The following is an 18,848-nucleotide window of genomic DNA, read 5'->3' on the forward strand; positions in this document are numbered from 1 at the left end:
GAAACATTTATAATGGAAATTTGCTTGTATAAATTTTATTATTGGTGTATATTGAACCCTGAATTTTTACAGCAGTCTTTGAATTTGGATTAGATTGAATTATGTCCTTACTATAACAGTTTGTGTTTGACTGTTGTTAAGTTAAAGATCTGATTGAGTTAAGTCCTCATTAATCTTATTTCAACAAATATATACACACTTTATGCTTAGAATAACCCACCGGTATTTCAAAGTATAGGGGAAACTGTATGTACATGTATGAGTCTGACAGGCAACAACACATTAATCACTGTTAAGCTACTGGTTAAATACGAAGTCATTCTGTTCAGAGGAACTACATGAAAAATGTCCAGTTCTTTCAACAAGGGAAAAAATATTGTAAAATTGGAAGTAGGCGTCCCACATATCTGAACAGCTCATACATTACACATTATCTCATGTAAGCTGTTTTAAAAGCTGTCGACCAAACAAGATCATTTTGTTTAGTAGAACATGTGTGATTGAATTATGCGGTGGACAGTCAGATAGTAAGGAAAGACTGTCAAGGAGAGCACAATATTGTATAATTACTGTACACATTACAGTTCAGACTGCATTAGGTTCTTGTTAAGCTCAATTCTATTGTTTTAGACATTTTAGGCCTGTTTTAATAAGTCTTTGTTGCAAATGTTTAAACTTACTTTTAAGTGGAATGGCAATATTTGAAATTCTTTGAATCTGCAATAATAATAACAATATAATTAATATGAATTACTTTAAGCAAATAAATCTATGTGGCAAAATAGCAACAATGAAAGAATCTGCTCTCATATAGATATATCTTTAAATCATTAAACAGTCACAATAATTTTTCCAGCTAAAAAAAAATCATTTTCTGTTAAATTCAAAACTGACCAATTGTAAAAACTACGTTTAAAAACATATTTTTTAGTGCAAATATTGATGCATATATGAACCTTGTTCTTAATTTAAATGTTTCTAATGTTACATAGCATGGTGATTTTAAAATTATTTCTATAAATAAATCAAATCTCATCACAGCCACCACTCTGACACTTACCTTTCCTTGAATTATTTTATAAGTAGAAGTATGAGCTGTTGTTTCACACCACTCTGACTTACCTTTCCTTGAATTATCTCATAAGTAGAAGTATGAGCTGTTGTCTCACTACCACCACTCTGAGACTCACCTTCCTTGAATTATCTCATAAGTAGACGTATGAGCTGTTGTCTCACTACCACCCCTGAGACTTACCTTTCCTTGAATTATCTCATATGGAGAAGTAAGAGCTGTTGTCTCACAGTCATCACTCTGAGACTTACCTTTTCTTGAATTATTTCATATGAAGAAGTATGAGCTGTTGTCTCACTACCACCCCTGAGACTTACCTTTCCTTGAATTATCTCATATGGAGAAGTAAGAGCTGTTGTCTCACAGTCATCACTCTGAGACTTACCTTTTCTTGAATTATTTCATATGTAGAAGTAAGAGCTGTTGTCTTATCAACATTCTGAGACTTACCTTTCCTTGAATTATCTCATATGTAGAAGTATAAGCTGCAGTCTCATCATCACTCTGACTTTACTTTCCTTTAATTATCTCATATGTATAAGTATGAGTTGTTGTCTCACTACCACCACTCTGACACTTACCTTTCCTTGAATTATCTCATATGTAGAAGTATGAGCTGTTGTCTCACTGCCACCACTCTGAGACTTACCTTTCCTTGAATTATCTCATATGTATAAGTATGAGTTGTTGTCTCACCACCACCACTCTGAAACTTACCTTTCCTTGAATTATCTCATATGTAGAAGTATGAGCTGTTGTCTCATCGCCACCACTCTGAGACTTACCTTTTCTTGAATAATCTCATATGAAGAAGTATGAGCTGTTGTCTCATCGCCACCACTCTGAGACTTACCTTTCCTTGAATTATCTCATACGTAGAAGTATGAGCTGTTGTCTACCCACCACAACTCTGAGACTGACCTTTTCTTGAATGATCTCATATGAAGAAGTATGAGCTGTTGTCTCACTGCCATTTCTCTGAGACTTACCTTTCCTTGAATTATCTCATACGTAGAAGTATGAGCTGTTGTCTCGCCACCACCACTCTGAGACTGTTCAATAGTGAAAAATCTGTGTGGTTGTAAACAGCTGAAACATATGCATCTTTACTTATAGTATGAAAACCAACATTGCAAAAAAAAATAAAACTGGGTAATAACTGTAACATCAAGTTTATTTGATCATAACTCTGTCATGCCAAAAAATAAATGAAGAATGTGTCCTTGGGACACAGATGAGGTCTCTGCTTGCATAAAGTTATAAAAGTGGCATAACTCAATAGTGTTAAAATTGGATTCAACCCAATTTAAAACATGATGTGTTTTGTGTAAAAAGTATTGTGTATAAGTTTCATAACATTAGTTCGAATCAAACTAAAGTAAGGGAATAGAAACTAATGTTGGTATGTTTCGACGGTCAAGGGTAACACTGAATGCCCCCTTTGTAGAAACAGGGGCATACAAATCTGTCTTGAAGTTAACAGTCAAGATATAAAGAAAAAATGTTTTAAAAATCAATTGTATAAATAGTATTGCAGTTTTCATTTATTCCAACTAGATAAAATATTGATGTCATCTATGTAATGCAATATTAGTGAATCAGTACCTAAATAACCTTTCTGAACTGAATTGGAAAAAATGAAAATTGTCTTCTTGTGTTAAAAAATAGTATACACCATTGAATCTGAACTTGAATAATAATATTAAGATAAATGACATACCTGAAGCTTGCATGAAATGGATCACACTCTGTCCTATTATAAGCCAATAAGTCTATATTTGGCCTGAAAATACAATTCAATAGATACAAGTTTTGTTATTTTTTATAAATGCTAAGCTAATCAGGCCTGTATCCAGGAATTTCCAAAGGGGGGTTATTTCTATACACAAACTCAACTTTAAAAGTCACAATTTCGAACAGAACATTGACTTTCACAGTGCTTTTTTGTTTCAAGGGGGAGGGGTTCGTCCGAACCCCCGAACCCCCCCTGGCTACAGGTATGCTAATTATAACTTTGCTGTTGATCATTTTTAGGCTACAATATCTACACATATACATTTATTTTGTAATTACAGCAAGCTTATTTCTTACTTTATTTTGAACTGTTTTCAATCGGACATTCTGTGATCAATTGATATTGTGTCTTACTATATTTTGCGTGTAAATTTGAACAACATTTTTTCAGTTATTTGTTTCTATTTTCAACAATGGAAACACTATGTACAGTACATCATAAGCCTATTTTGCTGGCTGAAAATAACTTGTATATTTGAATGTAATTGTTTGGTTTAATTCAGGTTGCACTTTAACATTAAAATATTCATTCATTCGGTCATATGCAAGCAATTTATAGATGCTTAATTAATCAATTTTAAATCTCTAAAAATTAACATCAAGAACTTGTTAAATTAAAACACTGAATATCTCAGATTGTTTTAGAGGTCTTATTTTTAATTTCAAAAAAGTATCTTTGCTTGGGGAAAACATATATATAATCTTGTATATTGAAGGGAATGATTTAATATTTGGATGACTAAACTTTCAATTTCTTTTCTTTAACAGATTTATTTTACCTACCCATGTATTGATAGAACTATCAGATTTGCTCGATCTCTATCAGTTGACATAGGACTCCATGGCCATGCTTCAATACTGGAGGTTGGCCACCAAACTAAAACCTAAAATATTTTCATCAACTAGTATTCATTAACACTAACAAAACCAATGTCTCAATATTATAGTAAAATTGTTATCCTCCTAAATTTGCACTTTTTTTTACAACTGTTAGTTGTTATAGTTTGCAGAAATAGAGAGAAGAAAACTAAAATAAACAACTTAGCAATATATCTCTTTTAATATGTTTAAGAAGATACAGTCCACAGGATTATATTCCCAATGTGTTTTGTAATTGAGTAACATGTATTTGTCTTATTTCAGGCAAAGTAACATAACTGTGGTTAATTAAATTTTTATGAAGATTGAGTGATGTATGAAAATATGAAAATTTACAATTTTACAGCCTGACACAGTCATGCTTATATATATTTTTTTTAAATTTATTTAATTCAATTCTTCTGCAAAATGAAAACTGTGAGTCTGCGACTCTTTAATATCATTTTAAAACAGAAATGTTCACAGCAATATCATATAATTTTTTAAAACTGTCGAGAGTTGAAATTTAAAATGAAAAACTGCCTTTTTTAAGCAGCATTTTACATATGTATGACTTTTGTATCTTATAATTTTTTTCATAATTTCTATAATTGAATTTATAAGTTAACTGCTCCAATACTTTTTTTAAATATGCAGATGCAATTCAATGAGGATTTATATATTCAGATGCAGTTAAATAAATTCACTATGCATCACTATTTCATAATAATCTAATATTAAAACAAGCAAACAAAGTAAACAATGTACTTTGCATTGAACTGTTAATTCTCTGATAAAGCATTAATAGCTCACTGTTATCAACTTTTTGCCTCTGTAACTGGTTTCAAGTATTACATGTAAATGAATAGATCCAAATCAATTTTTTTATATTTGGAATTCAATTATCTCCCTTACATTTTTAGAATTCAATTATCTCCCTTAACTTTTTGGAAAACATTTATCTCCCTTAAAATCTGATAGACATATGGTTAGAGAATTTGATTAGAAAACTTTATTGATTTCTGTATTTCTGGTATTTTATTTTTTTCTATAGGTATACTGTTACTTCTCTAAAATCAATTGTCTTAATTAATAATGTATTAACCCACAATCTGTTATTAGAAAAGTATTACATGTACAAGGAACTTATTCTACTCACTGTTAAAGGATTATTTATAGTTGCTTACATTCTATGGCAAATTGCTGTCTCCCTGGCAATCATTCCTTAATAGCCTTATTTTACTAATCTGAACATTCAGCGATTATATACATAACAATATAAGGTAAGATATATCAATCATCTACCTAAGATATTCAGTTAAATCTTGTCAAGTTAGTGTACAGCCTGTACTATAATTAATATATCTGCATAATGAAGATGACTTCATTACTGTATTATAGGGATTCGGTCATTTTTAAATGCAATTTAAATTTTGAGATTTTAAGAAAAAAATCCTGTTGAAACATATATCAATTAGAAATATATCTACCACACCCTTTCATGTCCTCATGGTATGATTTTAGAATAAGGTTCCTTCTTTGCTTAATTGATCAAGTATATTCAAAAAATAAAAACTTTCAAGATACCATTATTTATCACAAATCTTCATTGTTATGAAAGGTTTTAGGGAAATGTAGATTTTTGCTTTATAATTTAACATGGTAAGTGGAAATTTTGCAATGCTTCAGCAAAAGATTTGCTAATTTTAAAAGTACAGTTAACAAAAGTAACATAGTGCCAAAAATTCTTTAAAACTATGCATAGAAAAAATTATATTTTGGCAAATTCATAGATCAGAGATCTATTGTTCTTTTGAGGGTGTCAATATTTAATTTAAAGCTATGCTAAAGATTCATTACTTTTGAACACTAATTATTATGAAAAAACCTGCTCATAATTATGAAATATTTTACAGAATGGATATAAAAGATACAAAGAAAATAAAAGAATTTAACTTTGAGGATATTCTTCCAAAGAATTCTTGTATATCAGACTTTCGCCAAATGTATTTGAAGAAACTATCAAAAACTGTTGTTGATAGCTCAACTGACATACACAAAGAGCTTGTCTGTAAATATAACCTCTGTAGTGATCTTTTGAATATGTATCTGAAGAGAGAAATAGTTTCTAAACTGCCGAGGGTCAGATATAAAACTGGCAATGACTTGTGGGAAGTTAGAGTTAAATCAGAAGAAATGAAACTAACAACTAAAATGAAAACATTCTTACAAGTTATGAGTGAGAGAGGATTAGAGTTTTTACAAAAAGAGGATGTTTTTCAGGATTTTGTTGAGATAGACAATTCCACAGAGATTTTTGTTATATATAAAGGTGAAACGGTTAATCTTAAAATCAATCTGGATGCTATATGTCCCCAAGAAAGTAGTGAAGATTTTCAATGGAAAGACAATGTAAGCTTGACAACAAAAACAATAAATGAAGGAAAATCAACAAAAGACTATCCTGACCATAATTTAGACAATAAAACAGGAATCAAAATTGACATCATTTGTCATAATGAGGTCTCAAGTAATCCTACAAGACAAAGAAAGGGTATCTTAAAGACACCAAAACAAGTGGATTCATTAGAGACTTTTACTCAGCCAATCGTTGAGCTTGATGACACAGATAGTGAAGATGATTCAACCAATCAAATCCAGGATACAGAAACAGAAGCAAAATGTCATACAATTATTCTAAATTTTGTTTTGAGCTTAAGAAGGTCAATCCCAGCAGACATCATGCTTAAACAATACTTCTCCAGACTTTTTTTAAATAGACAAAGAAATATGCTAATGGTATTTCACCTTGGTCCTCTGATTAGGGACCAGGAAATTGTTCTTTATCAATATATTAGCAGCAAAGATGGTCTCAAAACGACCAACCGTGACATCATATCTGAGGAAAATGAAGGTGAAGAACATCAAGACCTTGACTCCTATATCAACATATGGATTGAAAATGAAAATAAACTTGTTCATCAGTTTTCAGAAACAAAAGATAGTATAAAAGCTTCAATCTATGAATATCAAGGCCTTGAGAAATTACAGTCTAAATCTGAGAGGATAAAAAAACAAAAGTCTAAAACTGACAAGAAAAAGGAAAAACAAACTATTGATAAAATAGATAACACTTCATCATAATCATATTGTCTCTCTCTAAAAAAAAATCATTGATAGTCCATTGATGAATTTTTATTTTGGTGTCAGCATCAAAAATATGATCCTTTTAGTATTTATGGATTATAAGTATTTTTTATGAAAATGATGAAAGTTAAATAAAGGGATAAGAGCATAGAAATGCCTTTTCTCAGGTAGATACATATTGTAAGACTAACTATGATTTTTGGCTCAGAAGTTTATTTCAAGAATAAACTATTTAGTGAATATTTCTTTTACTCACCATATCTTGACGAGTATTGACCGATACCCTTCTCTCCAAACGTCTACCTAATGGTCCTGGAATGTCCATCTGTACAGTCTGTTTCAATAAAATTATATGTAAAATTTAGCATGGTGATACATTGTTAATATGATGATTTTATTTTAAAATAAATATCTTGTACATGAAAGACTACCTAATACTATTTTTATTATACAGTTAACTCTCGTTGTCTCGAACTCGGTTGACTCGAAATTTCGGATGAGCCGAAGTTTTCACGTGGTCCCGAACTTTATTCCATACAAAAGAATGTAATTCGACTCTTGATGAGTCGAAATTGGATGAGTCGAAATTTCGGTTGAGTCGAACTAAATTTACTGTCCCAAGGTTAACAAAAGCATTCAAAATTCATTTTTTATCTCGAACTAATACACATATGTCAAAACATGACCTCCGGGATTTAAATGGATTGGAGAGTTAATCTGACAATACACGTGTAATTAAGTTTCCGGTCACTGACCACTGTATTGATTTATGACATGCTATTTCCATGAGTGTTTACCTAAGATTATCTTTTATAGATTTTTTATAAATAATTAGTGAGACATTGTTGATGTTCATGAAAAAGTATTTTTAAATGTTTACAAAACAATTAATTTGTGATTCACGCTAATGAGCTTGGGTGTGTATAAAGTGAGGATTATGGCTTCCGTTGATGATCACCCAAAAACTACCCAAACGGCGTCTTTAATCTTGTTATATTTTCTTTTGAAAAGAAAGAGTGAGATAAAACAAAATGAATAGAAATCAAATTTTTCTTAAATCTCTTGTATCCGAGAATAAACAATTTTGTCAGCTATAACCGACCTGAATAACGAAACTATCGATTGGAAATTACTCTCTTGGAAAAGCCATAGGATTTATTTTTAATTGAAACAATTGAATAAGTAAAAATAATGTCATTATAATAATAAAAGACTCTGACATCTGATACTAGAATATCGATCCCCTTGCCATATTCACCCGGATTTATTTTAGCTTTACCAAGCTAAGCAAGAGTTGTGTCCCCTAGATTGTCGAACTTCCGGTGTTCGTTTGAGTCGAACTACGTGTATCTCGAAATATTTCTCTGGTCCGGCCGACTTCGACATAACGAGAGTCGACTGTATATTGATTTAATTTTTATTACAAGTCTTTCAATAGCATTATACGGCATGAATGTTTATTATAATGTTTAACATGTCACATTCTATATTGACCTGTCCCAAGTCAGATCCTATTAATTGGTTGTAGATGGTTGCTGCCTGTAATAATATATTCACGTTTGCTGTTATCTAATAAATCAGGGCATTGGTTTTCCGTTTGGATGGTTTCTAATTTTGTCATGTCTAGGTGGTTTGCATGAAATAATTATATAATGATGTGCATTTACCTTGGGTTCCCAAGCTGATATTTTTTCTAATCTCTTTATAGCCTCCCCTATAGGGGGCCTCTTGATGAAGAATCCATAGTCAACTTTAGGTTTATCAGGATAGGTTGTAATGAAAAATTGGTCAGAGACAAAAGCTGAAATTATTCAAATTTTAAAGTAAATTTGGATTTTATTAGATAAATACTTACCATCATAAATTCTGAGTGTAACCCCAATTGCGTCATAGGTCAGATGGAAAATCCCAACTAAAAATAAACGTATTCTCACTGGTCCGGACATATACCCCTGTTTGCCCATATTCTTCCATTCAATTTCCTCAAGACAGAAAACATAAGGAAAGGGGATGAAGGGGAGGTGGGTGGGACCTATAATTTATGATGGTAAGTATTTATCTAATAAAATCCAAATTTACTTTAAAATTTGAATATTTTATAGCTATAAATACGTTACCATCATAAATTCTGAGTAACAGAATCTAACGTAAAGCTGAATCCCCTGTAACAGAAGAAACAGGAGGAAAGTTCAATCTTTGTGCTGAAACTATAGGTCCAAGAGAGTATAAACTCTCGGCAAAAGTAGCCATAGATTGGAGGTAGTGAGATATAAAAGAGTTCTCATTTCTCCAGAAACCTGCAGACAGTACCTCTTCCAAAGATGCACTGTTAAACAGAGCCCAGGATGTAGAGATACCCCTAACATCATGAGCTTTAACATTAAAACTATTTAAAAGTTCTGCCTTAGAAGAACCATAAGCTAAAGATATGCATTTGCATATCCAAGTAGAAATAGTTTTAACAGAAAGATCTGAGATTCCTTTTTTAATAGGAATAAAGAGTCTTGAGTTAGAAACAGAACGTAAACTACACGTTCTTTCCAGATAAATTGAAAGGATTCTTACTGGACATAAAAGTACAGAAATAGAATCGCTAGGGAGTGCAGGAATCACAACTGGTTCTGCACCCTTATCTGGAATCTGATTCTTTGCCAAAAAAGCAGGATCCGTTAAAAGAGTAACAGAAGATTTATCCCTGTTAAATCGAAGGCAAGCATCAGAAATAGAGAAGGCATGGATTTCACTCCTTCTCCGTCCAGAAGCCAAAGCTAAAAGAAAACAGCATTTATAGGAAAGAAACCTTAAATCTATTGTTTCTGCTGGTTCAAAAGGAGGAAGTTTTAAAAAGGATAAAACTAGTCCACTTAGGAACTAAAGTTTTTTGTCTTGGTCTTTCAAGACTAAAACTACGAACCAAAAGAGAAATATGTTCATTGATTCCAAAATCTGGGCCACCAGAAATATGAATAGTTCTTGAGATAGCTGATCTATATCCCTTAATAGTAGAGGGACATAATCCTTTGGATTCAAAAAGAAAAACTAGAAAGTCTGCTAATTGTTGTACAGTGACTTGGAAAGGATCAATTTCCCGCTCACTACACCAATCTGAGAAGATTGACCATTTTGCATCATAGACAATGCTAGTGGAGTCTCTGACAGACTTTGTGAGATGCTTGGTTGCTCCTTCAGAAAAACCTCTCTTTCTGAGGCTAACCCTGAGAGAAGCCAGGCGTGAAGATGAAGTTTTTCTGGATTGTGATAAAGAACCTTGCCCTTGATTTGAGACAGAAGGTCTGGTCTCAGAGGTAGAACTAGAGGACAAGCACATGATAGGCGCAGAAGGTCTGGAAACCAAGACTGTTTTGGCCATGCTGGAGCAATAACTATGATCTTGCAATTTTCCCCTGCTATTTTCTGAAGTACTGGGGAGAGAAACCTGAAAGGAGGGAAGGCGTACCCGAACATTCCTTTCCAAGATAGGCTCATTGCGTCTACTGCAAAAGATTTTGGATCTGGAACCGGAGACACAAATGTTTGAAGTTTGTGATTGAGACTGGTCGCAAACAGATCTATCTGAGGTGACCCCCAATGAAGAGTCACAGCTTTGAAAACTACTTGAAGTAGTTCCCACTCCGTGTTTACTGGAGCAAGAGATCTGGATAGAGTGTCGGCTAGAATATTGAGGTGCCCCGCAATATGTCTCACCACTAGATGAACCTGGAGTTGAAAACACAGAAGGAGAATGTCTCTGGCTATCTGATAAAGAGAAGGTGAATGAGTTCCTCCCTGATTCTTGAGATAAGCTACAACTGTTGTGTTGTCCGTGGCCAGAATGACAGACTGATTCTTTAGAGACATTTGGAAATGATTCAGTGCAAACAGAACTGCTTTCATTTCCAATACATTGATATGCTCTTCCAAAAGATCTGGACTCCAGACTCCCGAGATTGTAAGCCCCTCCAGATATGCTCCCCAACCGAGGGTGGAGGCATCTGTGAATAATGTTAGACTGGGAACTTGAGGGGACAGACATAGGCCCCTCATTACATTTTCCCGTACTAACCACCATTGAAGGTGTGGAAATAAAGGCTGAGTGATTGGAATCAATGCTTCCCATTCTTGTGAAGCTGCAATCCATAACTTGTGCAGATAAAACTGAAGCGGACGAATGTGAAGTCGTCCCAATGGAATTACATCTGCCAGAGAGTTCAATAGACCCAGAAGTTGCAAGAATTGACGTGCTGTGACTGATTGAACCGTCAGGAATAAATGTATTTTCTGACATAGTTTTGTAAATTTCTCCTCTGGTGGGAGGACTAGGCCTACACTGGTTAGGAAATGTTCTCCCAGGAAAACAAAGTCTTGAGACGGAATTATCTCTGACTTTTTCCAAGAGATAAGGAAGCCTAGGGACAGAAAACAATTGATGACCAAATCTGTCTGAACCCTCAATTTGATTGGGCAAAATTCCTTGAGAAGGGAATCGTCCAGATAGGAATGAATCTGAATAGACAGGGAATGTAGGTGAGCTATGGCTGCCTGCATGATTTTTGTAAAAGCCAAAGGGGCTGTAGACAGGCCAAAAGGGAGAGCCTTGAACTGGAAAACTTTGTTGTTCCAAACGAAGCGAAGGTATTTCCTGTAAGTTTTGGAAATGGGAATGTGGAAATACGCGTCTGAAAGATCCAGAGAAGTAGTCCACATTCCTGGAAGGATTGAAGCCCTGATGGATCTGTTTGTTTCCATTTTGAAGTGGGGAACAATAAGAAATTTGTTCAGAATAGATAGGTCTATGACTGGCCTCATTCCTCCAGTCTTCTTTGGAACCAGAAAAAGACGGGAATAAAATCCCGGAGACAGAGTTAAGATCGACACCTCCTCTATTGCAGCTTTTTGTAACATAGTGTCCACTTCTACTGATAGAAGTTGACACTTGACTGGGTCTTGTGTATGAGACAAACTTATTGGAACTGCAGATAGAGGAGGTGGGTTCTTGAACTGAAGTGTTAATCCCCCTCGAATTATTGACAGCACATAACAGTCTGAGGTAATTTTCTTCCACTGATTTAGGAAAAAACTTAACCTCCCCCCTACTGGTATTGATTTTTGAGGAACTTGTTGTAAATTTTCCCCTGGGGAAGCTGTCAATAACGTACGAGGGGGCAAGAACCTAGGTACTAGACCCAGGTTTCTTGGAACCCTTAAAACCACCAGAAGGCTTACCTGAGCTTTTTCCTGAGTTATTGGGTTTGTTCTGCGGTTTGCCGTAGTTATTCTTCCTTTTCTTAGCAGAAGAAGGAGGACCACCTGAAGCAGAAGTACTATTAGAACTAGATGTAGCATTAACCGACCTCTTGCCATTAGTAACTTGTACACTAACTTTGACTGGAGGAGGGTTTTTGCTGAGTTCCTCTTGAACCCGCTGTAAGGGTAAACCAAACATCTTGTCAGAGAGTGGAGATTTCAGTAAAGAATCTTTCAAAGGCTCAGCTATAGAAATGTTTTCAAGAAACTCTGCTCTTTTAGATAGGGTGCAATTAGCAATAGAACCCATTAAAAGCAACTGAGATGAACCTAAAGCTTTATCCAGTTGAAGTAAGAAGGATCGTACTTCTGCTGGAACAACCGAATCTTCGCTGTTAAGCAAATGTCCGGTTGCAGCTAGAAAATGTTCGGCTGTGCCAAGAACTTGAGAAGCACTACGAAGGAGATTCTCAGTCTTTGACCAAACAGGTTGAGTGAGACGAAGACCATCTACTGGCTTTTTTCCCAATAAAGATGACATAGATTTGTCACAACTGGGAACAAGTCTACCCAGTGAAGAATCAAAGATATCAAAATCCTTGTACTTAACCTGATCAGTAAAGGATGACATTCCAAATCCTGAGATATTGTTATTAGAAACCTTTTCACTAGCAGAATTAGCGATACCTTCATTAATAAATTGTAAAGCAAAAGCCATATGGCCAGATTCAGGAAAAGAATTGTGAGAAGTCACAGTATCCTGAGAAATACCACAGGAAGCCTCAAAAGTTGAAGAAGGTTTCTTGGGCTTGGAAGGAGAGAGAAAAGGGATATGTGCTTCATCCCTCATCAAGGTATACACCTTATCCCTAAGATCCTTCAAGGAAGGAGGATCCTCAGTCTCCTTGGTGGGAGGTTGTTGAGCTGACTTAGAAGAAGGCTCAGGGGCCGTCTTCGATACCTTGGGAGAAGAAGAACTTTCAACATCCTCATCAGTGAGGAAAGCCCTTTCATGACTCCCAGGGGAAACAGAAAGCTCGTCATCCTCCCTCTCATCACATTCTACAGACTTAGCTGGAGAAGGTTGATGAGAAGAAACTCTATTTTCCAGTAGAGCCATACGACTGGATAGAGTATGGAATTCTGCCTTGAAAGACTCACCAAAGTCTAAAAGTAACTTCTGTAAACCATCCAAAGGTGATGCATGATCAGAAACCTGAGTACCATGTGAAGAACTAGAAGCTTGAGAGTCAGGTACGGTGGTAGAAGGAGCTACTGCAGAAGTCAAAGATACTGCTACGGGAAGAGCAGGAGCTAAAGGTGGTGCAGTAGCTACCCCAGAAGGGGGACCATAGAAATTGTCCCTATAAGGCCAAAAACCAGGTTGGTTTGGCATAAACCCACCATAAGGGTAAGACTGTGGCCAAGGTGGCTGAGACCATGAGGGTAAAGGTTGTGTGCCCGTGTTGGGAAGCATATACCCACAATAGGATAATGGGGGTCTAGAACCTGGCAAGTTCAAGCCCATAGCTGTACCTGGGACAGAACTAATAGTACCCGCTGAATTAACAGACCTAGATAAAGTATGAGTCACCGAAGTTGACGTAGGTACCCCCCCAAAATGCATGGCCGAACCTTGTGAAAGGGTCGGATAGGTAGCATTACCAGACACCGTTGTCGAAACTCCGGTCAATGTACTGGTAGTTTGGGGGGGACTTAAAGGTAGTGACCCATCTAAGAGATAGTCCGAACCAGGAATACTTACATACGGACTATTCAAATTAAAGTCCATAATAAATTTTACTTTAGTCAAAAAAACACAAATAATTTGTTTAGAAATTTAAACAAAACAAGGGAATATATTTCCAATAAAATACACAATATATATGAAAAGCAATTAAGCTATTCAAAAAACTAAACACTTCTCTGTTGAATCTGTTTGATGTGCACGTGTGACCGATGTCGCAGATGGAAATTGAATGGAAGAATATGGGCAAACAGGGGTATATGTCCGGACCAGTGAGAATACGTTTATTTTTAGTTGGGATTTTCCATCTGACCTATGACGCAATTGGGGTTACACTCAGAATTTATGATGGTAACGTATTTATAGCTATAAAATAAACAAATACTTACAATAACATAAACCAAATACAGTAGTGTTAAGTTTAGCACTCCTTCTTTTCAGTGATGGGGCCATTCAAGACCCATAAAAGTTAATTTTAAAGAAGCAGTTTTCTTATGATATGTTAAGCAAATAAATTGTTCTACAATAAAGCATTCTCCTAGGAACAAACCCTACAGTGAGCTAAAAATGTATTACCATGTCAATTAAGAATATCAATTGTTTAGGGTTAGGAATCTAAATCATTTTATAGATATAATCGAAGATTAATTATTTGAGAAGGTTGGACAGGACTAGCAGATGCAAACCTTTAAATAAATTTAAAAGTCTGACCATGGTAAGACTGAATATATATGGATTTATAGTTGCTAAACAAAGAGTCAATAATTTTACCATGAAGGACAAAGGTCAAAGTCAGACAGATTATCTTCATTGATATGCAGAATATGGTCTTGAGGTGCTACACCAATGTGCCAAATATCAAAAGCTTGTGTGAAAGGACAAAAGAGTTATGTTATTGTAACATCACAATATCCTAAAACAAACATTAAGTATGACCCTGAAGTGAAAGTTCAAGATCACAAGAGGTCATCATGATATGTGATTTTGTGTTACGGAAATACCTTTTTACATGATGTCAATTGTCTACACATTACCATACATTACACTAACCATCTGATACTGTTTCTCCAATACCTTTACCAACCAATGATTTGTCTATAAAAACTTTCTCCGCATCACCACTAAAACAGCTGAATACAAATGTTACTATGGCCATATTACTCAAGGCTATCTGAAAACAAAGATAACAATGGCCATATTACTCAAGGCAACCTAAAAACAAAGATAACAATGGCCATATTACTCAAGGCAACCTAAAAACAAAGATAACAATGGCCATATTACTCAAGGCAACCTAAAAACAAAGATGACAATGGCCATATGATTAAAGGCATCAAAGCAACCTCAAAAGAAAGGTTACAGTACTAGTGGTCATATTGTTTAAGGCAATCGGAACCCAAATACTAAAATGGCAGTATTTAACCAATCTATCTAGCAGAAGTTGGCATATAGAAGTATTTGGTTTTAAAGTTCAAACCAGTAATGCATTGGAGCAGAAGACTTCTACATACAAACAATAATAGAAATATATAAAATAAGTATTTGATTTACCTGCAATACTTTTCTACTTCTCCATCTTATATGAACAACTTTGTGTTGAGACAGTAGCTCCTGTTGATTAAATAAAAATGCCTTTTAGAAATACTGAATTATTATTTAAACAATAACTCCTATTGGTAGAATAAGTGTATTTATTATAGATACTTAATTTGTATAAAGACAATAACTCTGCTTGTCCAGTATGTGTTACAATACAAAAATTAGTTTAGATTGACAGCTAGACTATTTTTGGTTTTTCTTTTTAACCGGTATTTTTTAAATTCAAGTCAGTATCAACAATAAATGTATATATCTTTTTTCAATTTATAGTGGTCCAAATGTATCAATTAAGCCAATAGTATACAGCAGATTGCCAAAGTACATGTCCAAAACTTCATTAGTCAGCCAATGCAATGTAGTGGTCTTCAGATAACAGGTTCATCTCCAATACAAGATTATATAAAAAAGAAGATGTGGTATGATTGCCAATGAGACAACTATCCACAAAAGACCAAAATGACACAAACATTAACAATTATAGGTCACCGTACGGCCTTCAACAATGAGCAAAGCCCATACCGCATATAGTCAGCTATAAAAGGCCCTGATAAGACAATGTAAATTAATTCAAACGAAAAAACTAAGGGCCTATAGCCCACTTGTAATTAAAAGTATCAACAAACAGGAAAAAGTTTTCTGACAGATCAGATAATACAAATCATCACTGTCAAGCCACTCAACAAGTTTGAAGTCAATCGGTTTATCAGTTTCAGAGAGAAAAGTGATACAGACAATGTCACACAGAGTTCTCTCTAGGACCTTTTAGCATCATGGTAATATGAAGCTATATTTCTGAATGTGATGCTATCGGATTTGATTTTCTTATAGATTGTCTTATCATGGTTATGGATGTGATTCTATAATTTAGAATTCAAATTTCCTTTTTTATCAGGATGCTATATGAAATATCTGGGAAGAGCACTGAATGGGATTGCAATATTGAACTTTTTAATATTCTAAAATTAGAAGATTCATTTCCATGGTTACAATCAAATTTGAAGAGAAATTTTATATCCTGTAATTTACTTTACCTCTACTTCCTTTAAACCATCCTTTAACTTTTCTGGTCTTTTATTCTTTGGTGACCAAATCATATCCTGGGCTACAAATAAATATTTTATATACATTCAAAATGCAATTAACACAATATTGTATTTTATACATGTTATCTATGTAAAAAAAAAATATAATGTTCAATCAGCAACTTCTATAATGGTTTATGAAACGACCATCAGATCTGATTTACAATGTATATCTAATAATTTTCAATCTTCTGACTATATATACAGCTAGTATACTGAGATAAATTTAAGTTAAAAGTATTCTTAGGTCACTTGAGCCCTTTTCTATGTTTTTCTTGTTTTCCACTCTTATATACAGTATTTTTTAAGTAGGGGTATATATTCTGTTGCCACATAAAAACATCAAACAAACACTGTCAGTTAAGCAGTGCCACACAAATATTACACTGTGCATGTCATTATATATATGATATAAACATGCAACAAATTTTGAGAAAAATTATACATTTCTATATTATCATGATTATGCAATAATTTTAGAAGATTTTACAGTAACTTTCAATTTATGATTTTTTTTAACCATTCAATAACATGTCTGCCTTTAAAAACAAATCCATCTTAAAACTGATAATTGTTTTCAATAATTGACAACTACTGATGGATAAACATGACACTAGATGACCTACCTTCAGTGAATGCTTTCTTCTCATCATTGTACAGTAGTTCTGAAAATAAAATAAAGACATCACTATTATTTTACTCTTTTAACTTCCTAGCAAACGGTTGCATGCTGTTTTCGTGCTAACCTTACACCTTTTACTAAATTATAGTACATGTATCTGAAAACACGAAGTAAGGTGTCTGTCAACTCTGAAAAGTGCTTTAAATTTGAAGTCAACACTGTCAAAAGGCATACCATTAAGTGAAACCCAATACTGTGGATTCATTATTATTCGTTGGATACCAATTTTCGTGGCTTTCGTGGGTACAGGTGAACCACAAATTCATATGTTCAACGAATTACAAATTTTCTATACGCTTTGTACACAGAAATCGTCAAACCACGAATTCAAATATCCACGAATATTGATACCCACGAAAATAAATGAATCCACAGTACATGAATATAATATCCAATAGTAATAGGTGACAAAAATATTTAGTTCATTGTACATAATAAAAAATTCCAAACATCTACAAACTGGAAGTAAGTTCTGACAGATTTAAAAAGTGATCAGTCATCACATGACCTCATCACTGTCCAGCTGCTGACCAAATCTAAAATCATTCTGTTCAACAGTTCAAAAGTGTGGGAGATAATATCTGTTATACAAACTGACCACTGGACAGACATCAATGAAATACAGCTAATAACTCCTGGACTAAGTGTGAGAGTATCAAATGTACAGGATTTAGCATGACAACTGTCCTCTTAATACAAGCAACTTAATCATGATAAAAATGTCAAATCTGACATGGCAACACTTCCTAAAATGCATCTTTATAACATTTGATATAGCTTGATGGAAAGGCTGTGAACATAAATATACAATGTGGAAACTGGGTGCATGCTCTGTTCTTTTTATTTATCGATTTAAAGTGTCTGTGAACTATTTAACTGTTGATATGTGACCTACAAAACAATGTATCATAGATAATCTGTATGAATATGAATTTTGATGGCAAAACTTAAAATTTTAACAAGTATATATTAATACCTGACTGTGATTTATCATGATAACTGTGACAGCCAATTACATCATCTACAAAACAAAGATCACATTTATCAATTTGCATATTACATTGTTGTCAGTTTATTTTCAACTTAAAGAGTTTTAATGACCCTTTGGTGTCCTTGGCCCCTCTTTTACAAAGGCTTTCTGATGAAGTTTTGAATTATTTCACCAATTATGCTATGATAAAGGGTAGTAATGAGGGTAACTTCTTGACGAAAAACAGTAAAAATTCTTGCCAAATGACGTAAGTGTTAATTTTTGATGCATGACGATACACGATAATGTACACTTTATTTAAGAAAATAAAAAATTGACTGATTTGACACATCAGGTTTTTTTTTGAGACCTCTGACCAATCACACTAAGGATATTTTAATGAATCACAGTAAAATTGGAAACAATTTGACGTTAACAGTAGCCAAAAATGACAGTTTGATGCATGACGATAAAGTGCATTACAACCCTCATTCAACAGATAAGTGTGTTACTTCTTAATGTTGTGTCGTTGTTCTCTTCTTATCTTTTTAAATGTGTTCCCTCAGTTTTAGTTTGTTACCAAGATTTTGATTTTTGTCCATGGATTTATGAGTTTTGAACAGCAGTTTACTACTGTTGCCTATATTTATTCA

The 18,848-nt window shown here is 34.0% G+C and overlaps 1 protein-coding gene across 1 annotated transcript in view; it reads right to left on the reverse strand.

Annotated features, from left to right (window-relative positions):
* The window catches only part of LOC134712404 (WD repeat-containing and planar cell polarity effector protein fritz homolog), a 41,524-nt gene that overhangs the window by 18,494 nt on the left and 4,182 nt on the right, over window positions 1–18,848 (reverse strand). Inside the window, exons 3-13 of the mRNA XM_063573914.1 lie at window positions 18,202–18,246; window positions 17,170–17,208; window positions 16,493–16,563; window positions 15,414–15,473; window positions 14,913–15,033; window positions 8,539–8,672; window positions 7,128–7,205; window positions 3,650–3,750; window positions 2,793–2,855; window positions 2,062–2,161; window positions 681–717 (exon numbers count right to left, since the gene is read on the reverse strand). Of these exons, the coding sequence (XP_063429984.1) occupies window positions 681–717; window positions 2,062–2,161; window positions 2,793–2,855; window positions 3,650–3,750; window positions 7,128–7,205; window positions 8,539–8,672; window positions 14,913–15,033; window positions 15,414–15,473; window positions 16,493–16,563; window positions 17,170–17,208; window positions 18,202–18,246 (849 nt within the window). The remainder of the gene's footprint in view (window positions 1–680; window positions 718–2,061; window positions 2,162–2,792; window positions 2,856–3,649; window positions 3,751–7,127; window positions 7,206–8,538; window positions 8,673–14,912; window positions 15,034–15,413; window positions 15,474–16,492; window positions 16,564–17,169; window positions 17,209–18,201; window positions 18,247–18,848) is intronic.

This window comes from Mytilus trossulus, chromosome 3 (genome assembly GCF_036588685.1).
Source record: "Mytilus trossulus isolate FHL-02 chromosome 3, PNRI_Mtr1.1.1.hap1, whole genome shotgun sequence".
Classification (NCBI taxonomy): domain Eukaryota; kingdom Metazoa; phylum Mollusca; class Bivalvia; order Mytilida; family Mytilidae; genus Mytilus; species Mytilus trossulus.